This window comes from Trichomycterus rosablanca, chromosome 1 (genome assembly GCF_030014385.1).
Source record: "Trichomycterus rosablanca isolate fTriRos1 chromosome 1, fTriRos1.hap1, whole genome shotgun sequence".
In the NCBI taxonomy this organism is placed as follows: domain Eukaryota; kingdom Metazoa; phylum Chordata; class Actinopteri; order Siluriformes; family Trichomycteridae; genus Trichomycterus; species Trichomycterus rosablanca.
The window spans coordinates 19,234,171-19,251,965 of NC_085988.1; the positions used below are offsets into that span (position 1 = coordinate 19,234,171).

General features: G+C 40.9%; 1 protein-coding gene across 1 annotated transcript in view; it reads right to left on the minus strand.

Annotated features, from left to right (window-relative positions):
- Positions 1 to 6,634: 6,634 nt before the first annotated feature.
- The window catches only part of ube2d2 (ubiquitin-conjugating enzyme E2D 2 (UBC4/5 homolog, yeast)), a 39,116-nt gene continuing 27,955 nt past the window's right edge, over positions 6,635 to 17,795 (minus strand). Inside the window, exons 5-7 of the mRNA XM_062989113.1 lie at positions 15,732 to 15,837; positions 14,361 to 14,454; positions 6,635 to 7,825 (exon numbers count right to left, since the gene is read on the minus strand). Coding sequence (XP_062845183.1) covers positions 7,780 to 7,825; positions 14,361 to 14,454; positions 15,732 to 15,837 — 246 coding nt within the window. The 3' untranslated portion in view covers positions 6,635 to 7,779. The remainder of the gene's footprint in view (positions 7,826 to 14,360; positions 14,455 to 15,731; positions 15,838 to 17,795) is intronic.

The following is a 17,795-nucleotide window of genomic DNA, read 5'->3' on the forward strand; positions in this document are numbered from 1 at the left end:
TCTGCAGATATTTAAGTATATCTTTTCATGGGACAACACTGACAAAATGACACTTTGACACAATGAAAAGTAGTCTGTGTGCAGCTTATATAACAGTGTAAATTTATTCTTCTCTCAAAATAACTCAATATACAGCCATTAATGTCTAAACCACCGGCAACAAAAGTGAGTACACCCCTTAGTGAAAGTTCCTGAAGTGTCAATATTTTGTGTGGCCACCATTATTTCCCAGAACTGCCTTAACTCTCCTGGGCATGGAGTTTACCAGAGCTTCACAGGTTGCCACTGGAATGCTTTTCCACTCCTCCATGACGACATCACGGAGCCGGCGGATATTCGAGACTTTGCGTTCCTCCACCTTCCGCTTGAGGATGCCCCAAAGATGTTCTATTGGGTTTAGGTCTGGAAACATGCTTGGCCAGTCCATCACCTTTACCCTCAGCCTCTTCAATAAAGCAGTGGTCGTCTTAGAGGTGTGTTTGGGGTCATTATCATGCTGGAACACTGCCCTGCGACCCAGTTTCCGGAGGGAGGGGATCATGCTCTTCTCAGTATTTCACAGTACATATTGGAGTTCATGTGTCCCTCAATGAAATGTAACTCCCCAACACCTGCTGCACTCATGCAGCCCCAGACCATGGCATTCCCACCACCATGCTTGACTGTAGGCATGACACACTTATCTTTGTACTCCTCACCTGATTGCCGCCACACATGCTTGAGACCATCTGAACCAAACAAATTAATCTTGGTCTCATCAGACCATAGGACATGGTTCCAGTAATCCATGTCCTTTGTTGACATGTCTTCAGCAAACTGTTTGCGAGCTTTCTTGTGTAGAGACTTCAGAAGAGGCTTCCTTCTGGGGTGACAGCCATGCAGACCAATTTGATGTAGTGTGCGGCGTATGGTCTGAGCACTGACAGGCTGACCCCCCACCTTTTCAATCTCTGCAGCAATGCTGACAGCACTCCTGCGCCTGTCTTTCAAAGACAGCAGCTGGATGTGACGCTGAGCACGTGCACTCAGCTTCTTTGGACGACCAACACGAGGTCTGTTCTGAGTGGACCCTGCTCTTTTAAAACGCTGGATGATCTTGGCCACTGTGCTGCAGCTCAGTTTCAGGGTGTTGGCAATCTTCTTGTAGCCTTGGCCATCTTCATGTAGCGCAACAATTCGTCTTTTAAGATCCTCAGAGAGTTCTTTGCCATGAGGTGCCATGTTGGAACTTTCAGTGACCAGTATGAGAGAGTGTGAGAGCTGTACTACTAAATTGAACACACCTGCTCCCTATGCACACCTGAGACCTAGTAACACTAACAAATCACATGACATTTTGGAGGGAAAATGACAAGCAGTGCTCAATTTGGACATTTAGGGGTGTAGTCTCTTAGGGGTGTACTCACTTTTGTTGCCGATGGTTTAGACATTAATGGCTGTATTTTGAGTTATTTTGAGGGAAGAATAAATTTACACTGTTATATAAGCTGCACACAGACTACTTTTCATTGTGTCAAAGTGTCATTTTGTCAGTGTTGTCCCATGAAAAGATATACTTAAATATCTGCAGAAATGTGAGGGGTGTACTCACTTTTGTGATACACTGTATATATACAGTGCCTTGCAAAAGTATTCAGCCCCCTTGAACTTTTCAACCTTTTGCCACATTTCAGGCTTCAAACATAACGATATGAAATTGTAATTTTTTGTGAAGAATCAACAACAAGTGGGACACAATCGTGAAGTAGAACGAAATTTATTGGATATTTTAAACTTTTTTTAGAAATAAAAAACTAAAAATTGGGGCGTGCAATATTATTCAGCCCCTTTACTTTCAGTGCAGCAAACTCACTCCAGAAGTTCAGTGAGGATCTCTGAATGATCCAATGTTGACCTAAATGACTGATGGTGATAAATAGAATCCACCTGTGTGTAATCAAGTCTCCGTATAAATGCACCTGCTCTGTGATAGTCTCAGAGTTCTGTTTAAAGCGCAGAGAGCATCATGAAGACCAAGGAACACACCAGGCAGGTCCGAGATACTGTTGTGGAGAAGTTTAAAGCCGGATTTGGATACAAAAAGATTTCCCAAGCTTTAAACATCTCAAGGAGCACTGTGCAAGCGATCATATTGAAATGAAGGGAGTATCAGACCACTGCAAATCTACCAAGACCCGGCCGTCCCTCTAAACTTTCAGCTAAAACAAGGAGAAGACTGATCAGAGATGCAGCCAAGAGGCCCATGATCACTCTGAATGAACTGCAGAGATCTACAGCTGAGGTGGGAGACTCTGTCCATAGGACACAATCAGTCGTACACTGCACAAATGTGGCCTTTATGGAAGAGTGGCAAGAAGAAAGCCATTTCTCAAAGATATCTATAAAAAGTCACCTGGGAGACACACCAAACATGTGGAAGAAGGTGCTCTGGTCAGATGAAACCAAAATCGAACTTTTTGGCCACAATGCAAAACGTTATGTTTGGCGTAAAAGCAACACAGCTCATCACCCTGAACACACCATCCCCACTGTCAAACATGGTGGTGGCAGCATCATGGTTTGGGCCTGCTTTTCTTCAGCAGGGACAGGGAAGATGGTTAAAATTGATGGGAAGATGGATGGAGCCAAATACAGGACCATTCTGGAAGAAAACCTGTTGCAGTCTGCAAAAGACCTGAGACTGGGACGGAGATTTATCTTCCAACAAGACAATGATCCAAAACATAAAGCAAAATCTACAATGGAATGGTTCACAAATAAACGTATCCAGGTGTTAGAATGGCCAAGTCAAAGTCCAGACCTGAATCCCATCGAGAATCTGTGGAAAGAGCTGAAAACTGCTGTTCACAAACGCTCTCCATCCAACCTCACTAAGCTCGAGCTGTTTTGCAAGAAAGAATGGGCAAAAATTTCTGTCTCTCGATGTGCAAAACTGATAAAGACATACCCCAAGCGACTTGCAGCTGTAATCGCAGCAAAAGGTGGCGCTACAAAGTATTAACGCAAGGGGGCTGAATAATATTGCACGCCCCACTTTTCAGTTTTTTATTTCTAAAAAAAGTTTAAAATATCCAATAAATTTCGTTCCACTTCACGATTGTGTCCCACTTGTTGTTGATTCTTCTCAAAAAATTACAATTTCATATCTTTATGTTTAAAGCCTGAAATGTGGCAAAAGGTTGAAAAGTTCAAGGGGGCTGAATACTTTTGCAAGGCACTGTATATATATATTTATTTATTTATGCATTTTTCTCCCCTTTTATTTCTCCCTTTTAGCACGTCCAATTGCCCGATTGCGTCATGCTTCCTCTCCACCAATGCCGATCCCTGCTCTGATTGAGGAGAACAAAGCTAACCCACACCCCCTCTGACACGTGGGCAGCATGCCGTATACATCTTATCACCTACACTTTGACGAGTGCAGTGCAGCTCAGCACTGTGTATGGAGAGACACACCCTGAGAGCACTCTATTCTCATCTCTGTGCAGATGCCATCAATCAGCCAGCAGAGGTCACAGTTGCATCAGTTATGAGAGAGACACCCTATCCGGGAACTACAAAGTGCTCCTATATGGTAAGTGGAGCTGGTAAAATGGACAGTCAGTGTAGAAACAAGGAGGTGGATTTAATGTTATGGTTGATCGGTATATGATCAGAATTCACATACCCTGGACAAATTGTCTATATGTAAAAACCAAAGTATGTGAATTCATTTTGTCCCCAATGGTACAATGACTATAGTTCGTGAGCATCAGTTTTGTTTTAAAAGCACTGCAGTTCTAACCTGAACAGGAAATGTTTACACATTTAAATTATGTAAATCACTTAACATTATGTAAGTCACTTAACTCTGATATCTGCTGGTGCACCAGGAAATGCAGCTTGAAACTATATTACACAAGAAGAAAGCCATAAATTCTGAGCAGAACACCACAGGGCTCTCTGGGCATGAGCTCATCTCAAACGGACCCAAAAACTTTTAAAAAGATATGCTTTGGTCACAGGAGTTCATGTTGACATATACACCGATTAGACATAACATTATGACCACCTTCCTAATATTGTGTTGGTTCCCCTTTTGCCGCCAAAACAGCCCTGACCCATCGAGGCATGGACTCCACTAGACCCATGAAGGCGTGCTGTGGTATCTGGCACCAAGATGTTAGCAGCAGATCCTTCAACTCCTGTAAGTTGCGAGGTGGAGCCTCCATGGATCAGACTTGTTTGCCCAGCACATCCCACAGATGCTCGATTGGATTGAGATCTGGGGAATTTTGTCAACACCTCAAACTCGTTGTTGTGCTCCTTAAACCATTCCTGAAGCATTTTTGCTTTGTGGCAGGGCGCATTATCCTGCTGAAAGAGGCCACAGCCATCAGGGAATACAGTTTCCATGAAAGGCTGTACAGTGGTGTTCAAAATAATAGCAGTCCAACACCATTAACTTGATAAATCAAAGTTTTTAGTAGAAATGCTATTTCTACATAGCAAAAAATTCACTTGAAAGTGTAGTAGAGTATTGAAAACAAAACAAACCCAACAATTAGGACATGCATCCCACTCATTCTGAGTAATCGAAGCATTGATTGAAAGGGGGTTGTTCAAAAGAATAGCAGTGAGGAGTTCAATTGGTGAAGTCATTCATTCTGAAGAAGAACGGGTGTCAATTTTGGCCCTTATTTAATTTAGGAAAGTGGCAAATGTTGCACAGGTTGGTCATAGCACATTTCCTTCTGAAATACTGGGTAAAATGGGTTGTTCCAGACATTGTTCTGATGAACAGCGTACTTTGATTAAAAAGTTGATTTTAGAGGGAAAAAAACATACAGAGAAGTGCAGCAAATTATTGGCTGCTCAGCTAAAATGATCTCAAATGCCTTAAAGTGACAACCAAAACCTGAAAGATACGGAAGGAAGCGTGGAACTACTGTTCGAATGGATCAAAGAATAGCCAAAATGGCAAAGGTTCAGCCAGTGATCACCACCAGAAAGATCAAGGAACATCTGAAGTTACCAGTAAGAACAGAAGATGATTAAGTGAAGCCAATTTACCAGCAAGAACTCCTGCAAAGTCCCGTTGTTAAGATAAAGACGTCCTGAATGGGTTCAAATCTGCCAAGGAACACATTGACTGGTCCAAAGAGAAATGGCTCAACATTTTGTGGACTGGTGAAAGCAAAATTGTTCTTTTTGGGTCTAGTGGCTGTAGACAGTATGTCAGACGACCCTCGAGCACTGAATTCAAGCCAAAGTTCACTGTGAAGACAGTAAAGCATGGTGGTACAAAACTATGATATGAGGATGTTTTTCATACCATGGTGTTACGCCTATTTATCACATACGAGGGATCATGGATCAATTTAAATATATCAGAATACTTGAGATCATGTTGCCCTATGTCGAAGAAGAAATGTCCTTAAAATGGGTGTTTCAACATGACAATGACCCAAAACATCTTGGTTACAGACAAACAAGATTGAGGTAATAGAGTGACCAGCTCAATCCCCTGACTTCAATCTCATAGAGAACTGGTGGGCTGATAGCTGAAATGCGTTCTTTTGAGGCAAAACCCAAAATTGCAGAAGAACTGTGGAATGTCGTCTAATCATCCTGGACTGGAATACCTGTTCAGAGGTGCCTGAAGTTGGTCGACTCCATGCAACACAGATCTCAGAAACAATTGTTATGCCACTGAATATTAGTTCAGTAATTTAAAGTAAAGTGAAACCTCAAACATTTTTTCATGTTATAGATACATTTTTTGAGTTTTTAAAGAAAAATGCTGGCACTGCTATTTTTTTGAACAGCCTAATATTCATTTTTCTTAACTTTCTGTAAAGGATTGACACAAACTGGCTAAATGTTGTTAATGTTTTAATTTAGAAATAAAAGTGGAGTATTTTCAGTGCGTTTGCATTTATGGAAATAAAAGTTATTATAATGATTTTGTGCTTTATTCACTTTTTTAAAATCACTGCTATTTTTTTGAACACTACTGTACATGGTCTGCAACAATGTTTAGGTAGGTGGTACATGTCAAAGTAACATCCACATTAATGGCAGGACCCAAGGGTTCCCAGCAGAACATTGCCCAAAGCATCACACTGCCTCCGCTGGTCTGCCTTCTGCCCATAGTGCATCCTGGTGTCATGTGTTCCCCAGGTAAGTGACGCACACGCACCCGGCCATCCACGTGATGTAAAAGAAAACGTGATTCATCAGACCAGGCCACATTCTTCCATTGCTCCGTGGTCTAGTTCCAGTTCATGTGCCCATGGTTGGCGCTTTCTGTGGTGGACAGTGGTCAGCATGGGCACCCTGACTGGTCTGCGGCTATGCAGCCCCATACGCAACAAACTGTGATGCACTGTGTATCGACACCTTTCTATCAGAACCAGCATTAACTTCTCCAGCAATCTGAGCAACAGTAGCTCGTCTGTTGGATCGGACCACACGGGTCAGCCGAATGCTATATGCTTGACAGTTACTGTTAACTGTAAACTACTAATGATCGGCTCCTGGTTAAAAGAAATTCACATTCATAGTCAAAAGCATCTCACACTGATACTCAATACATCCAGCTCTACTTTTTGATATAATCTCTAGGTTTAAATAAATGACTTCACAAATCATGTTGAGACTTTAGTAATCATTTTATTACACAGTTTAATCAACACACAAAGCTCAATGAGCCTGTCAGGAAATTAAATATACAGAAGTTTGTTTGTGAAGAGTTTGTTTCCTCTCACCCAGGGACCCAATCAAGTCTGTCTAAGCCATGTTAGCATCTAATTCAACAAGAGCAGAAGGGGGGGACTAATGCAGCTAAAACTTAGAGTTACAGAGGGCTGGTAGAGAGGCGAAAACAAAAAAAGAAAAGAAAAGAAGAAAGGAAAAGAAGAAAAATAAACTGCATGCTCATCTACAATTTTAAATAACTGGTCCAAAAGCCTCCGTAAGTAAATGAATGTGAAGTTGGTCATGGCTAAGAAAAAAAGTAGAGACAGTCTTGGTTATGGCAAATGGGAAACAAAATATATTCATAGTATCCAAGTCCTTTAAATGATTCACAATAATGGACCCAAAGAGACTTGACATTTTCCATTAATAACCTGCTATGGTTTTTTTTAAAAAGAACTCCTTATAGATTTTTATACAAAAGACAGCCAGCATACACCCCTCCCTGCTGTGCCAAAAGAAAAGTTTTCCTGATCCAATATACACTTGGAAGCCCAGGAAATAGAAAGAAACGAACAAGAATGTATCTCTTAATCTTCACTATATTAGAAAATGGGAAAGAAAAAGAGAACGGCCCTCCCTCCCCAGTGTTTAAAAACAAGGAATGCCTTTACAGTCATGAACATCTTTTTAACTGCAAAAGAAAAAAACCAAAAAAAAAACAAACTGAGGCTGATTGATCCTAAGCAGCAGGCAAGTCACCACAGCAACGGAGACGCTAAAGCAGAGACGCCGAGCGCAGCTTCTCAGTTTTGGGATGGAAAAGGTGGTGATGGTGGTATAGCTGGAGGAAATAAGCTGGGGGCTGGGCTACAGTCTGAATGTATGTACATCATGGCTATGAAAGGAAAGGGGCTGGGAATTGGGACAGGTGCTCTGGTGAGGGGAGGTGTGGCTTAAAGAAAGCACTCCAATGGAAACCAACAAGATTTTTTTTCAGAAGCTTTTTTTTTTTGTTTTAAATCTCTTAAACTTTCAAATCTCCCCTAACCTTTAAGACAGAGAGGAGTAATTTTTTTTCCTGCTGTGATAGCTCCAAAACTACATTGCATACTTTTGTGTCCATTCCCGAGCTATTCTGTTGTACCTAGGAAAAAGAAGACAAAAAAATTAGTCAGAATGTCAAAAATGTACTTGTCCATGATTAACAGTACCTTTTACAATCAAAACCTGAAAAACTACCATCCTCCTGGCACAGGAAGTTGTTCATGCAAAGTATCCTTTGGCTAAGCTTCACAGATCTTCAGATCTTTTTAACGTATACCAGGCTGACATTAGTCAATAAGCATACACTGATCAGCCATAACATTAAACCACCTCCTTGTTTCTACGCACACTGTCCATTTTATCAGCTCCACTTACCATATAGAAGCACTTTGTAGTTCTACAATTACTGACTGTTGAGTATCTGTTGCTCTACATGCTTTTTTAGCCTGGTCATGACCACCACAGAGCAGGTATTATTTAGGTGGTGGATCATTCTCAGCACTGCAGTGACACTGACATGGTGGTGGTGTGTTAGTGTGTGTTGTGCTGGTATGAGTGGATCAGACACAGCAACGCTGCTGGAGTTTATAAACTCACTGTCCATTCTATTAGACACTCCTACCTAGTTGGTCCACCTTGTAGATGTAAAGTCAGAGACGATCGCTCATCTATTGCTGCTGTTTCTGTTTGAGTTGGTCATTTTCTAGACCTTCATCAGTGGTCACGGGACGCTGCCCACGGGGCGCTGTTTTCTTTGTATGTTTTGTTGGTGGACTGTTCTCAGTCCAGCAGTGACAGTGAGGTGTTTAAAAACTCCAGCAACGCTGCTGTGTCTGATCCACTCATACCAGCACAACACTGCAGTGACCACCCAAATAATACCTACACTGTAGTGGTCCTGGGAGAGTCCTGACCAATGAAGAACAGCATGAAAGGGAGGTAACAAAGCATGCAGAGAAACAGATGAACTACAGTCAGTAATTTTAGGACTACAAAGTGTTTCTATATGGTAAGTGGAGCTGATAAAATGAACAGTGAGTGTAGAAACAAGGAGGTGGTTTTAATGTTATGCCTGATCAGTGTATAGAGTAGCATCCCATTAAAATATAACTAGATTGCGGCTAATCTAGTTATACTTTAATACTGGGGCATGATGCAAAACATCCATATCATCTTTGGAAGAGAAAACAAAAGTTTGACTCAACAATGAGGTAAAACAGCTTCCCTGATTTGTTTTAATTTAATAATCACTTCCCTGTTGACGTTCTGTTTATACACCACTGTTCTGCGTGGGTTAAGGTGAGCGACACTCAGCACCGCTTAATCATGACATCTTAAAAGAGAAAGCATTAATCGAGCAATGACTTATGACAATGAGATATCAGTTCATAATTAACATGTCTAATTGGACACTGGTAGTGCAGGGGTGAAAAACGCTAACCCACTACCTTCCAGTACTTTTGTGGGTGCGCTCTCAGTGCAGCTCTGAAGCATGAATAAAAATAAGAAGGGCTGCATTAACAAGGGCATCTGGCATAAAACTGTGCCAAATTACATATGCGGGCCAGATTGATCCGCTGTGCCAACCTCTAAGTATGGGAGCAGCCGAAAGAAATAAGGAGGGATTTACATACCTAATATGGCAAATAATATGTGGATACCAATCCTAATATTTAGGTAAACATGTTTCAGTCACAGCCAATGCTGTGTACATCCATGTGTATGAAATCAGTTCTATATAGTCAAATCTGTGCTTCTATCTTTGTTCTTTTCCGTTACAGCATGACTGCGCCCTTGTGCACAAAGCGAGGTTCATAAGGACATGGTTGAACGAGTTTGGTGAGGACAACCTCCAGTGTTCTGTGCAAAGCCACGACTTTAATTGAACTGAAACCTTTAGATAAACTGGAATGTCAACTGCAAGCCAGGCATTTTCGTCCAGCATCAGTGCCTGACCTCACAAATGCTTTTGTGTCCAAATGACACTTGAAAATTTTGTGGAAAGCCTTCCGAGAAAAGACTGTTATTGCTGCAACAATTCCATAATAATGCCTATGGTTTTATTTGATTTAATTATTAGGATTATTTGTTTGTTTATTAGGATTTTAACGTCATGTTTTACACTTTGGTTACACTCATGACAGAAACAGTCGTTACTCATTACACAAGGTTCATCAGTTCACAAGGTTATTTCAAACACAGTCGTGGACAATTTAGCGTCTCCAATTTACCTCACTTGCACGTCTTTGGACTGTGGGAGGAAACCGGAGCACCCGGAGTAAACCCACACAGACACAGGAAAAACATGCAAACTCCACACAGAAAGGACCCGGACCGCTCCCCCTGGGGATCGAACCCAGGACCTTCTTGCTGTGAGGTGACGGTGCTACCCACTGAGCCACCGAGCTGCCCTGTCTATGGTTTGGGAATAGGATGTCCCCATATGGTGTGGGAATTGTACTACCTCTTGTTTTAGGAATATGGTAGCTCAGCAGTTAAGGCACTGAACAAGAAATTAATATTAAGAAGGTTGCTGATTCAAGTCCCACATTTGCCAGGTTGCCACTGGTGGGCCCTTGAGAAAAGCTCACTGTTGTGACCTTAACCCTCAATTGCTTGGACTGCATACGGTCACAATTTGAAGTCGCTTTGAATAAAATGTTAGGAATAAAAACGTTATTTAACCTTTGGCATACAAAACCAGGTTGCTTTTACATTTACTCCACCTTAAATATCTGGTCAATTGCCAGGCAAAGTGCTCATGTGATGATGTGATACACACTTAAATCAATTAAGAAATTCAACGGCTGGTCAAGATTTGACAGCATGTATACAGAGATGCGTCAACCATATGGGTATAGGACTGTGGTAGCCTAGTGGGTAGAGCTTTGGGCCATCAACTAAAAAAGGTTGAGAGTTCGAATCCCAGCTATGGAGCCACTGTTGGGCCCTTGAGCAAGGCCCTTAAACCTCTCTGCTCCAGGGGCGCCGTACAATGGCTGACCCTGCGCTCTGACCCCAGCTTCCAAACAAGCTGGGATATGCAAAGAAAGAATGTTGTACTGTACACGTGTATATGTATAAACGACAAATAAAGGCGTTCTATTCTATAGTCTGGACAAGGCCTGATCTACACTACGCTAAACACATTTCCCATCCATTTTGTCAGTTTTGCCATTCACAACAAAACAATCACTGCCTATACCTGTGACTTTATTCTGGCTGCACAGTACACTACATAAGTCCTGGAAGCTATTACATTGTACACTACAGGGGTTGGACAATGAAACTGAAACACCTGGTTTTAGACCACAATAATTTATTAGTATGGTGTAGGGCCTCCTTTTGCGGCCAATACAGCGTCAATTCGTCTTGGAAATGACATATACAAGTCCTGCACAGTGGTCAGAGGGATTTTAAGCCATTCTTCTTGCAGGATAGTGGCCAGGTCACTACGTGATGCTGGTGGAGGAAAACGTTTCCTGACTCGCTTCTCCAAAACACCCCAAAGTGGCTCAATAATATTTAGATCTGGTGACTGTGCAGGCCATGGGAGATGTTTTTTGGATACAATCCGGGTTAGCACCCGAACATCCCTTTCAGACAGCTTCCTCTTGCGTCCACAGTTAATCCTGTTGGATGTGGTTTGTCCTTCTTGGTGGTATGCCAACATTACCCTGGATACCGTGGCTCTCGATACATCACAAAGACTTGCTGTCTTGGTCACAGATGCGCCAGCAAGACGTGCACCAACAATTTGTCCTCTTTTGAACTCTGGTATGTCACCCATAATGTTGTGTGCATTGCAATATTTTGAGCAAAACTGTGCTCTTACCCTGCTAATTGAACCTTCACACTCTGCTCTTACTGGTGCAATGTGCAATTAATGAAGCTTGGCCACCAGACTGGTCCAATTTAGCCATGAAACCTCCCACACTAAAATGACAGGTGTTTCAGTTTCATTGTCCAACCCCTGTATGTAATGCACCGATGTAGCAGATAATAATTTGGTATTCTGTTTACGGCTTGCGACTGAAGCCGTTTTAAATGTCATGGGTGTCACCAAATGTCAACAGAGCACATGCACCAATCGTACTGTTCTTTATTGTTCACTTAATGCCTTGTGGATGGGAGTCGTAAAATGGACTGAAAGGATAAAGGGGTTTAAGTTGATCCATGTAAGTGTTGCCTAGGGACTGTCATTTCTATAAGATAAAGTGTGACGGGGAGAAAACATTCACAGTGCGTTTCTGGATATAAGCAGCCAACCACACTTTCTCCGAGATGCCAAATCCACCTTGTGAATGCAGGTTTAAGGTAATTAAGATATTCAAGACCAAACAAAAGCTTTACCCTGACACCCTAATTTTGAATGACTGCTGGCACAAGATTTTATCGTGGCAGTGTTCAAATCCGGTTAGTGATGGGTTCATGAAAAAGAAAGTCAGTTCCAATAGAAACAATCTGCCTGACAGTTCTAACCACCATGCAAGTGTGACAAACTGCTGGAGTGCTGCATGAAACACTTCCTCTTTTCTTCAACCTCTCCGGTGGCATAGCTGTTCTTTGTTGTGGTATTCTTAAGATCAGTCTGTCTACAACAGGAAGACACACAGCCTACCCAAGCACACTTGGCTACATGTCGATTTCTGTACAAATGGTATCATTCCAATGCTTTCATAGCTACTTACAAATGTGCATCATACAAATACTTAAAATTAAAAGCCCTGTACACTGATGCTTGTCTCAACCTACAGAATCAGATTGCAGTCATCTTGTATATTCACAGGTGGCTCAAATTAACTGTAATTACTCGCCATGTTACTTGAGCCTAATTTCCATTTATCATCATCAATGACTATTATGTGATGTTAACGATGAACCAGTTAACCTGTTAAATTAAATCATTGTTCAATTAATGCTACCAGTTAGAAATCTCATTTAAATTCACTTCCAACAGCTAACACTTGATTTGAACTGAGAGCGGAGCTTGTGTGAGCTCAGACAGCTCATTTGAGATTTATCCATATACCTAGAGTGTCTGGATGTGTTTGAACATTTATCTGGCGCATACACAGTGTCGCTTTTAAATTATGTAAGTAATGAAGGGCTGATCTATTACACAATAGAATCACAAACAGAAGCTGATGGTCAGTATGGAGTCTGACTGCATGTGTGTGTAACAAAAATGAAATGGATATTTAGCATCGACAGGAAACAGTCGTTACTCATTACACAAGATTCATCACTTCTCAAGGTTATATCAAACACAGTCATGGACAATTTAGTATCTCCAATTCAAATCACTTGCACGTCTTTGGACTGTGGGAGGAAACCGGAGCACCCGGAGTAAACCCACGCAGACACGGGGAGAACATGCAAACTCCACACAGAAAGGACCCGGACCGCCCCACCTGGGTACCGAACCCAGGACCTTCTTGCTGTGAGGTGACAGTGCTACCCACTAAGCCACCCACGTGCCACCTTGTGCTCCAATATGAAGGTAAAAAATCATCATCATCTTATAATAAACACACTAATGTTGTCAAAATCAGCTTTAATATACAGACTGCATCGGTATTCATTATAATTACCATGTTTAGTTAGCGCTTGTAATGAACTTTTCGCAACGGACTGTATAAAATCTACATTCTCAACATTCTTGAACTGGTTCTGCTCATGGTGTTTACGGTTACTGTTCTGGCTGAATCAGGTACAGCGTCATGCATAAAACTGTGCCAGATCAGGTAAGCAGATCAGAATGATCCACTGTAAAATAGGGGGGTGGAAAGGAATGATGGTTCTACATTAATGCCACTGTCACTCCGTTCAAAAAAACATATTTTATCTTGATTGCCAGAATATTTTGCTAGAGAGTAAAAAAAAAAAATGCGTCCATATAAAATCTGAATTTAAAACAAATATTTTGTTTATGCATTTTCTCCCCTTTTTCTATCGACTTTATAGCGCGTCCAATTGCCTGATTGAGTCACGCTTCCTCTCCACTAATGCCCAACTCCGCTCTGATTTGAGGAGAACGAAGCTAACCCACACCCCCTCCGACACGTGGGCAGCATCCGTATGCATTTTGTCACCCACACTAGGCGAGTGCATATATGCGAATCAGCCTTGTGTACGGAGAGACACACCCCGATCCGCACTCTTTCCCCGCCTCTGTGCAGGCGCCATCGATCAGCCAGCAGAGGTCGTAGCGCATCAGTTACGACGAGTCCCTATCCGGCTTAATACCCCACCCCTATATGAACAACAGGACGATCGTTGTTCATGTGGCCGCTCAGCCCGGCCGGATGGCAGAGCTGAGATTCGATACGATGTATTCGAGATCCCAGCTCTGGTGAGCTAGTGTGTGTTTTTAGACTTTTTTTTAGCTAGTGTGTGTTTCAGACTTAAAGCACAGCATGTCTCTAAATGAGCTTTAACCATCAAAGCTGCAAAATAACACCACCATTTTAATCTCATGTCTAATATTTATGAAGCATTTAAGTCTGCATGCTGTTTTCGAGCCTCAGTAAACAACGCAAGGGTCTTTAATCATGTGTGGAGAGTACACAACTAACAAAATCAACCAAAATGAAGAACTCCTTTGTAAAGTTGCAGTGCAGTGGGATACTTACTTTTCCCTGTCAGTCTTGTAGATGCGGGCAATCTCGGGTACTAAGGGGTCGTCCGGGTTGGGGTCGCACAGCAGAGAGCAGATAGACAAGAGGACTGTAAAAGAAAAACGAATGTGATCAAAACGATGCACAGCAATGAGCGTGTTTACATATTTTTTTGTCCATATAATTTGTACTTAAAGTGCAAATGTACTGTAGGTAAAACAGCTACACTTAAATTATTAATACATTTACAGTAGTTACAAGCAATTGAGGGTTAAGGGTCTTGTTCAAGGGCCAAACAGTGGTAACTTGGCAGATGTGGGGTTGGAACCAGTGACCTTCCGATTACAATCAAGTACCAAATCTGTTAAAAGCTACTGCTCCTTAAGTTTCGTACTATTAAATATGTAACAAACAGAACAGTGCTTCACAAGCAGGATTGCCTCCATGTAATGCAAAGTATTTAAGCAAAAAGCTGGAACGGTATGTATTTAGACTGTGTGTCCTGATTCTGCATGCTTGACTTACAACACGAAACGTGCATAAACCGAGAACACAAACAGGACAAAATCTACAAGCATTCTACTCTCTGACCTATGACATTTGCATAAGTAATAAAGTTAATAAAACATGTCAATAACTGATTAATATTAGGTACCAACATATAATAAGAGTTTAGAACTCTCTACATAGACAGCATTGTACTTCATCCTATGTGCACTCTCTGAGTGATATTCTGACCGAATAACGTAAGGCAGCTTCACAAGGTTGAGACAGACCCCTGGTATTAGTACCAACAATCGTCAAGTCTACACTACTGCCGACTCTATTCATGAGTTCAGCGCTACTCCATTAGACCCTACACACCAATTCCTGCTGCACACCAGAAAACATGAGCCATTTACACTGTAACAGAGATTGACGTTATGAATGTAGGTCTACGGAACAAAATAACAACCCATAAAGAGACTATGTAGGATGACATAAAAAGCTTAACCAACAGAGTATTAAGAGTTTATTTAATTAAGCAAAGCTATCAAACAGATTATATTTCTGCAGACAACACCTCAAACTGAAATATTTTTTGATGATGTAACCATTTAAATACCTGTGAGCTAATAAATCTGTGAGCTTTCAATAAATTCATCAACTAGTTAGTTAGAGCGCTGTTTGATTTTTTTTTTTTTACATTTATATCTAATTACATGACATGCATCTGGTACTGTCTTGTAAAGTGCCAGTCCAGTCTTCAGTATTTATATTTCTCTCATTTGGTCTGCTTAACAGAAGTGTTTCCATATTTCACTCAGTGAGGCAGTGTAAGAGATTATGCTTTATGCTGAATAATGACTTGTGGTGACGATGCGTAAGTGCTGAGTGATTGGGTACCTTTGGAGATGGTGAGGGCAGGTGACCATTGAGACCTTAGGATATCCAGACAGATGCTGCCATTGCTGTTGATATTTGGATGGTAAATTCTTGTGGTGAATGCAACCTAAGAAAGGGACAAACAAAAACAAACAAGTTATGCATTATATAAATGCATTATATATAAAATATATTATATATAATATACATATAAAATCAAATGTATTGCAGGCATCATAAGCACTTTTCAATACATGAATCTGATCGAAGCTCTACGATGGACTGGAAACCTGTCCAGGGTATTCCTGCATTGTATTTCCCGGTGAAAACGGACCTGCCGTGACCCTGACCAAAATAATAAACTATGAAACTATTATTCCTAAAAAATTAAAACAGGAAAACTGTGAATCAATTAAAACTCAATAAAAATCATTTAAAGCATCAACAGTGAACCTGTTGTGGCATCAATATAAGAGAGTGTGAGAGCTGTACTACTAAATTGAACACACCTGCTCCCTATGCACACCTGAGACCTAGTAACACTAACAAATCACATGACATTTTGGAGGGAAAATGACAAGCAGTGCTCAATTTGGACATTTAGGGGTGTAGTCTCTTAGGGGTGTACTCACTTTTGTTGCCGGTGGTTTAGACATTAATGGCTGTATATTGAGTTATTTTGAGGGAAGAATAAATTTACACTGTTATATAAGCTGCACACAGACTACTTTTCATTGTGTCAAAGTGTCATTTTGTCAGTGTTGTCCCATGAAAAGATATACTTAAATATCTGCAGAAATGTGAGGGGTGTACTCACTTTTGTGATACACTGTATATTCATGTTCCAGAGGACCACGATTATTGTAAAAAAGGACACCAACCCCTCCGACAAAGTAGGGCATGTACGATCTTGTTTAGCCACACCTGGTCAAATTCCTCATGTTCACTTACCAGGTAATAATAAGTTAACACACCCCCTACAGGAACAAACGTCTGCACATTTAATGCACACATACTATTTACAGTGGTACCTTGTAACTCAACGTCCCCTAAACTCAAAATCTTTGAAACTTAACACCCTTTGTCAAGAAACCCTTGTACCCTTAAACTTAACGTTTTCCTTAAACTCAACGTGTGTGCGACTGCTGCTTTGTTCAGCACTCGGCTTGAGCGGTGCGGTAAAACGTCATCAAAGTGCAAATACGAGACGAATCTGCATTTGTGTGGAATAGCCATCAAATTCATTCTGAAAGCTCGACATGTATCTGTGCTTATCTGCATTTTCCTCACTGTTTCACTTTTAAACTTGTAGCTCGAGATTCTGAGAAATTGTGAGAATCAGCTTTTCCAGGAGAGTCTAAAACGCTTATCGTTAAAAAATGTGACTTGAATGTATTAAAAGAACGACATAGAAACACTAAACCTCTCTTAATTATTACTGCTTATTTGTAAGTGCAAGTTTTCTTGTATTTTTATTGATTTTTAACTGTTTTTTTAATTGTATTTCAGTGTTTTTTATATTATACTTATTTTTCTATTATTTTCAGTGTCAAAAACAACCCCATTATTTTTACATTACCCTGAAATATATGCAGTTCCACGGGATCATGGAACACATTAACAGGTTTTCCATACATCCGTATGGGGAAAAATACCTTAAAACTCAACGCCTTTTAAACTCAACGCCACTCCCAGTTGAGTTTCAAGGTACCGCTGTATCTGCTAAATTTAAGATGTTGGAATCTAAATAAATAGAATGTGACATCTTGTCTTTTTCAATATGCCAAATACAGCAAATACTACACTGAGCACTAAAACATGCAGAAAAAATGCAGTAGGCTTGTTTCCTTTAGAGGATGTCTTGCTATTTCTTTATTTTATCAAACAAAATGCAAAGTTTGACTGGAGGTGTCAAAACACTTGCATAATATTTCATTAGTATGTCAAAAGCAATGACTTGACACCAAGCTGTTAAATCTGTCGCAGGTTGGTACCACAATCTCAACCGCCTGCAAGTAAAGAACTTCTGTCAGAGTTTAAACAATGTGGTTTTTTTCTATAGGTCTCTGCATGAACAACATCTGA